This window comes from Carettochelys insculpta, chromosome 32, assembly GCF_033958435.1.
Source record: "Carettochelys insculpta isolate YL-2023 chromosome 32, ASM3395843v1, whole genome shotgun sequence".
In the NCBI taxonomy this organism is placed as follows: domain Eukaryota; kingdom Metazoa; phylum Chordata; order Testudines; family Carettochelyidae; genus Carettochelys; species Carettochelys insculpta.
Genome location: NC_134168.1, coordinates 8692398 through 8699771, shown reverse-complemented (window position 1 = coordinate 8699771; position 7374 = coordinate 8692398). Strand labels below are relative to the sequence as shown.

The 7374-nt window shown below is 48.3% G+C and overlaps 1 protein-coding gene across 1 annotated transcript; it reads right to left on the bottom strand.

The window, feature by feature from the left end:
* Window positions 1-3069: 3069 nt before the first annotated feature.
* LOC142004734 (olfactory receptor 6N1-like) lies at window positions 3070-4026 on the bottom strand. The gene has a single exon (XM_074982403.1). It carries the CDS (start codon window positions 4024-4026, stop codon window positions 3070-3072), a length of 957 nt encoding a protein of 318 aa, XP_074838504.1.
* Window positions 4027-7374: the final 3348 nt, after the last annotated feature.

The window sequence follows — 7374 nt, the reverse complement described above, 5'->3', positions numbered from 1 at the left end:
CTTGGGCGTGGTGGCTGTTGGAACCACATAGACACTGATCACGCACACGTAGAAAACGGTCAGCACAATGAGGTGAGAGGAGCAGGTGGAAAAGGCCTTTTGCCTCCCGGTGGTGGACGGGATTCTCACGATGGCGGCGATGGTACAACTGTAGAACGTCAGAGTCAGCAGCAAGGGCACACGTGACCCTGTGGTGGCCCTTCTTGTTACCCTTCACATCCCTTGCCAGCTGCAGTTCCAATTGTGCTTTCACTTTCCCGATGACCCCCTGGTATTCTCCAGCCATATGTTTATATTCCTCCTCAGTCAGCTGTCCTCATTTCCATTTCTTGTACGCATCCATTTAACCTCACCAAGGATTTCCCTTGTAAGCCAAGCTGGTTGCCTCCCATATTTGCTTTTCTTACTGTGCGTTAGGATGGTTTGTTCCTGTGCCCTCAATAAAACTTCTTTAAAATCCTGCCAGTTCTCCTGAATTCCTTTCTCCTTTATATGAGCTTCCCAGGGGATCCCGCCCATCACTTCTCCCAAAGAGTCAAAGTCTGCTCTACTGAAATCAAGGGTCTGTATGTTATTGCTCACCTTTCTTCCTTTTGTCAGGATCCTGAAATCCACCATCTCATGGTCACTGCAGCCCAGGTTGACACCCACTTCCACTTCTCCGACCAGTTCTTCCCTGTTTGTGAGCAGCAGGTTCAGCTGCACACGGCCCCTGGTCGGTTCCTTCATCACTTGTACCAAGAAGTAATCCCCGTTCTCCAAAAACTTCCTGGCTTATCTCTGTGCTGCCATATTGGTCTCCCAACAAATATCTGGGTGATTAAAGTCTCCCATGAGAACCAGCACCTGTGATTTGGAAGCTTCTCGTACTTGTCTGAAGAAATTCTCGTCTACCTCATCTACCTGATCTGGTGGCCTGTCGCAGACACCAAACACAACATCTCCTCTTCTGCGTCCACTTCCAAGCTTAACCCAAAGACCCTCTGTTGTCTCTTCTCTCCCAAAAACTGGAGCTCTGACAATCTTGTTGCTCTGTCACATAAATCACAACTCCTTCTCCTTTTCTCCCCTCCTGTTCTTCCTGAACAGTTTATACCTTTCGGTGACAGTGCTCCAGTTATGCGAGTCATCCCACCCAGTCTCTGTTATTCCAACCATCTCATACCTCCTTGACTGTGCCAGGGCCTCTAATTCCTCCTGTTTCTTTCCCTTGTACGTATGAAATCCCTTCTATCCTCCAGGAGGAGAACAAACACACCACTTGCAGGGCAGGGCAGAATGGCTGTCAGGAGACTTGTCCTTATCCATTTTTTTACTTTCTTCAGAGAATTCACCCAGAAGGTATCAGAGCCGATTTGAAGGGCAGAAGAGAAAAAAAATCTACCTGACTCCCAAGCTTAGTGTCATCCGCAACTTGCTCAGGGTGCAATCCATCCCCTCGTCCAGGTCATTAATAAAGACATTGAAGAACACCAGCCCCAGAACCGAGCCTTGGGAAACTCCACTTGAAACTGACCATCATCCAGATATTGAGCCATTGACCTCTACCCGTTGGGCCAGACCATCAAGCCAGCTTTCTACCCATCTTACAAGTACCAGTATCTGCAAGTATCTATCCACCTTGCACTCCATGTATCCAGTCCATACTTCCTTAATTTATAGGCACATAATATCAGTAAAGGAAGCCATGTCTCTTTTGGCATCAATCACATCTGTATGATTTGGTGGCCCCATGACAATGGTTCCCAAAGAGAATTAACTGTCTATGTTGCCAGGCAAGCTGAGTCACCTTGGCAACAAATAGCAAGAAAGCCAGCTTCCCAGCAACGCACGAGGTTTCCTCTCGCGTCCATCAGAGGGATGACATTAGAACAGACAGGTTGACTTACCTCAGATGTCACCAGGGTCCCAGTACAAAGTAAGAACTTAAGAACATAAGAACAACCATACTGGGTCAGACCAAAGGTCCACCCAGCCCAGTAGCCTGTCTGCCAACAGCGGCCAGTGTCAGGTGCCACGGGGCGGGGGGACCAAAGACAACGATCAAGCGATTTGTCTCCTGCCATCCTTCTCCAGCCTCTGACAATCAGAGGCCAGGGACACCATTCCTACCCTTGGCTAACAGCTTTTTATGGAGCTAACCTCCAGGAATTTATCTCGCTCTTTCTTACATTCTGTTACAGTCCCAGTCTTCACAGTCTGCTCTGGCAAGGAGTTCCACAGGTTAACTATGCACTGAGTGAAGAACTTTCTGTTATTAGTTTTAAACCTGCTACCCATTAATTTCATTTGGTGTCCTCTAGTTCTTGTATTACGGGCACAAGTAAATAACTTCTTCACCCTCCCCACACTTGTAGTATTTTTATAGACCTCTATCATGTCCCCCCTCAGCCTCCTCTTTTCTAAACTGAAAAGTCCCAGTCTTTCTAGCCTCTCCTGATATGGGACCTGTTCCAAGCCCCTAATTATTTTTGTTGTCCTTTTCTGAACCTTTTCCAGTGCCAGGAGATCTTTTTTTGGTGAGGAGACCACATCTGTACACAGCATTCAAGATGAGAGAGTACCATAGATTTATATGGGGGCAGTAAGATACTCCTTGTCTTATTTTCTATCCCTTTTCTAATAATACCTAACATCCTCTTTGCCTTTTTGGCAGCCGCCGCACACTGTGTGGATGGTTTCAAGAAAATATCCACAACAACTCCAAGATCTCTTTCCTGATTATTTACAGCTACATTAGCCCCCGTCGTATTGTACGTATAGCTGGGGTTATTTTTTCCAACGTGCACACATATTTTAAATGAATTCTAACATTTATAAAGTGCCCAGTGTATGCGGTAGCTCAATTTTAATACCAGTGGGGACAAAGTTACTGAAGACAAATGCTAGGTTTCTTAAGAAGCTTTTTTTAATTATATTATTTCCATGAACTAATTAAAGTGCTTGCACATTCAATTTTCCCCCAGAATGATTCAGATGACCCCAGGTAGGCAACATGCAGACTCCACTGGTAGAGTCATGAAGTTCTGATTTTCATACTACTGAAAAGACACTCCTAAAACCCTGTGTTCATTTAAAAGACAAAAATCGAAGGAAAGCTTTCCTCAAGGCTTCCTTCACCTCCTTGTTTCTGAGGCTGTAGATGAGGGGGTTGACCAGAGGAGTCAGGACTCCATAGAAGGCAGAGAATACTTTGTTAAGGTCCCCTAATGTATCGGACTGTGGGACCAAATAAACCATGATGAGGGTCCCAAAGAAAATTGTCACCACAATGAGGTGAGAGGAGCAGGTGGAAAAGGCCTTTTTTCTCCCAGTGGTGGACGGGATTCTCAGGATGCTGGAGATGATGCAAACGTAAGATGCTAGCGTCAACAGAAAGGGAGGGAGAGTGAATAGGGAAGAAGACATGAAACCAGTAATTTCTACCATGTGGGTGTCAGTGCAGGAGAGCTTTATCATTGGGCGAAAATCACAAAAGAAATGGTCGATTTCACGGGGGCCACAGAACGTTAATTGTGACATCAGAAAAACAAAGATAGACACAGACAGAAACCCACCTATCCACAGCCCAGCTGCTAGCTGGAGGCACAGCCTGCCATTCATAAGGGCTGCATAGTGCAGAGGCTTGCATACTGCTAGGTATCGATCGTAGGACATCACAGATAGCAGACAACATTCAGTGGCTGCCAGAGAAGCAAAGAGATACAATTGCACTATGCAGCCGGGCACAGAGACGGCTCTGTCCCCAGTCAGGAGGCCGGCCAGCAGCCTGGGCAGGATGGTAGAGCTGTAGCAGATCTCTAAGCAGGACAAGTTCCCCAGGAAGAAGTACATAGGGGTGTGGAGGTGATGATCAGCCACAACGAGCACCACGATGAGGCTGTTCCCAGCCATAGTTGCCAGATAGATCGCAAGAAACAGCAGGAAGAGAAGACCATTTAGGTTACCGAGGTCTTGAAATCCCAAGAGGATGAATTCCATGATGGTCGTTTCATTTCCCACCAGTATGTTTGTTGTGGGTTTCATCTGGGGTAAATAAAAGAAATGATGCAATTAAAAATCTAACATGCATGTGAAACAGTGATAATTTCAGTTCTGGTTTCTTCCTGCTGGTAGCCACCCCAACAGTTCAGTCAAGACTCCAGATGGTGAACATGTTTGGAAACATGTTTTTTAAAAGGCCAAAGTTAATTGACATTGTAAATTTAATTATGGTCTTGCATATCTATGGCTGAACAGACCTCACCTTCAGTTCTAAGGTTCTTGCCAGCAAGTTAAAGAAGCACGGATTGGAAGAATGGTCTACAAGGTGGATAAAAAGCTGGTTAGATCACCAGGCTCAATGGGCAGTGTTCAATAGCTCCTTGTCTAATTAGATGCCAGTATCACACAGGAGCTGTGTCTACACGTGCACGCTACTTCGAAGTAGCGGCACTAACTTCGAAATAGCGCCCGTCGCGGCTACACGCGTCGGGCACTATTTCGAAGTTAACTTCAACGTTAGGCGGCGAGACGTCGAAGTCCCTAACCTCATGAGGGGATCGGAATAGCGCCCTACTTTGACGTTCAACGTCGAAGTAGGGACCGTGTAGACGATCCGCGTCCCGCAACGTCGAAATTGCCGGGTCCTCCATGGCGGCCATCAGCTGGGGGGTTGAGAGATGCTCTCTCTCCAGCCCCTGCGGGGCTCTATGGTCACCGTGGGCAGCAGCCCTTAGCCCAGGGCTTTTGTCTGCTGCTGCGGCAGCTGGGGATCCATGCTGCAGGCACAGGGTTTGCAACCAGTTGTCGGCTCTGTGTATCTTGTGTTGTTTAGTGCAACTGTGTCTGGGAGGGGCCCTTTAAGGGAGCGGCTGGCTGTTGAGTCCGCCCTGTGACCCTGTCTGCAGCTGTGCCTGGCACCCTTATTTCGATGTGTGCTACTTTGGCATGTAGACGTACCCTCGCAGCACCTATTTCGATGTGGTGCCGCGCAACATCGAAGTTGAACATCGACGTTGCCAGCCCTGGAGGACGTGTAGACGTTATTCATCGAAATAGCCTATTTCGATGTTGATACATCGAAATAAGCTATTTCGATATTGGCTTCACGTGTAGACGTAGCCAGGGTGTCCCAGGGATTGGTCCTGGGGCCAGTTTTGTATAGAGTGGTCTGTTTGTGGATCCTGTGATCTGACTAGGGGCTGCTAGGTGCGGCTGAGGGCTTTTTAATGAGGCTGTGACCCCTAAGCAAATTAGCACTCATCAACCTTTCAACCATAGGGGTGGACGACACAGAGAGCCCGGGGGGTTAAAATCCATCTCCTACGGGTCTGGGGGAGCTCAGGACCAAGAGCTGCTGAAGTGCTGGGGTGGAGTCAGTGGCCACGGTGGTTCCCATGACATAGAGGGGGCTAGGAGAGAGGTGCTGGAGATGAAAACAAGGCCGCAAGGTCAGACATTAAAGTCCAGGCTCTCCACGGGAACAGTCTCTGAAATGCTCCTGGTTCCAAACACAGGGAGAGTCGGAGAGGAAAAGCTGCAGGGTCTTGGTGCATGGGGAGACCACGGTGTAGGGAGGAGGGGGTTGATTTATCAGGAACTGGGGAGCTTTTGGGGGAAGGAGGAGTTCATACAGCCAGGATGGGCTCCACCAGCACCAAAATGGCACCAGGGCACTGAGATGTGTCATGAAAAAGGTTGTAGAGGAGATTTAAACTAAGAGCGTGGAAAAGCCAACAGGTGCACCCAGAATCTTGATGGGCTGATGAGAATCAAAGAGACGCAGTAATGTCAGAGTACAAAATGCATCATTTCAGCCTTAAGACAAAGACTTTGGACACCCACGGTGAGGTGCACAGGCCCAGAGGAACACAGAACCCCTCAGTGACGGCAGAGGTTTATAGCTCCTACGAACGGCTGAGACAGGATGATTCAGTCAGACATGCAAGGGGGGTGGGTGAGACCTTATGTGAAGGAAAACAGAGTCAAATATAGTCCAAATCTTAAGCGACTCAGTCTGTAGCAAGAGAACTCTATGGACGATAATTCCACGCGCTCCTAAGAAGAATCATCTAGTCCTAGAAGCTACAAAGGGAAGCAGTTCTTGATGAGTTCTGTGTGGGGCACAGGATCTCTCCCAAGAGGTGAATAACGCTCAAGCACTTACTAATAGCGATATTCACACACTTACGCCTAACTTCTGCCTGTGGCCGCACCCCCCAGAGAGGCCCATGGCAGCGGCAGAGAAGTTAGAAATGGGCACTCCACCCAAACGAAGAAACAACTTAAACAAAAACTGAAAGGAGCAGTCCCTCAAAGTGCCCACAAACTGCATGGAGATTTTCCAAATCATCACAATAAAGGCTCAGATTAAACACGAACAACAAATGAAACCAAACAAACCACAGAGGATAAGAAAGTGAGCCACAGCGAAACCACAGCCCAAAAGGCGGGATTAGAGGGGAAACGTTATCCTGTTAAACCTGCAAGTTCTGGGCTCCTGAGCTGGGTAACTGCTCTGTTCTGTCCGTTGCCTCTGAAGCTCTGGCAAGGGACGCCAGCAGGCTGCACCGAGCTAGCGGGACCCTTGCCCTGACCCGGTGTGGCCATTCTGACGCTCTTAGAGACCCCTCCCAGCATCTGCTGGTTTCTAAAATCCCCTGTTAGGCACAACCCCGCTGAGGAACAGGAGAAATTTGCTGCCACAAACACCGGTGTCAGGGTTCGGTGTGTGAACCTCACTGCTGGGTTAACCCCTTGATGATGCCAAAAGCAGAGACTGGGCTGAAAGGTGATGACAGTATTTAAGAGCCTAAGCTATCTGGGGAGATGGAGAGATGGTCTTCCCCCAAACACAGAAGACATGTAGCTCACCATGAGTGCCCATTCCCCGCTCATGAACCCAGCCCCTTAGAAAAGCAAGCACCAACCTAGAGCCAATCAGTCCTTAATTCACACAAACGCACTCACCCAGAGACACACACACCCACTTGCACAAATGACTGTAATTCACACAAAGACTTTGGAATAGTTGCACACTCACCCAGGGACGCACACACCCAGAGGCACATGCACAAATGACTGTAATTCACACAAAGACTTTGGAACAGTTACACACTCACCCAGAGGCACACACACCCATAGGCACAAATGCCTGTAATTCACACAAAGACTTTGGAATAGTTACACACTCACCCGGAGGTGCACACACCCATAGGCACAACTGCCTGTAATTCACACAAAGACTTTGAAATAGTTACACACTCACCCAGAGGCGCACACACCCGTAGGCACAAATGCCTGTAATTCACACAAAGACTTTGGAATAGTTACACACTCACCCAGGGACACACACGCCCATAGGCACAAATGACTGTAATTCACACAAAGACT

Coding starts and splice junctions, on each gene's coding strand:
- LOC142004734 (XM_074982403.1), bottom strand. CDS start 4,026: ATGAAACCCACAACAAACATACTGGTGGGAAATGAAACGACCATCATG.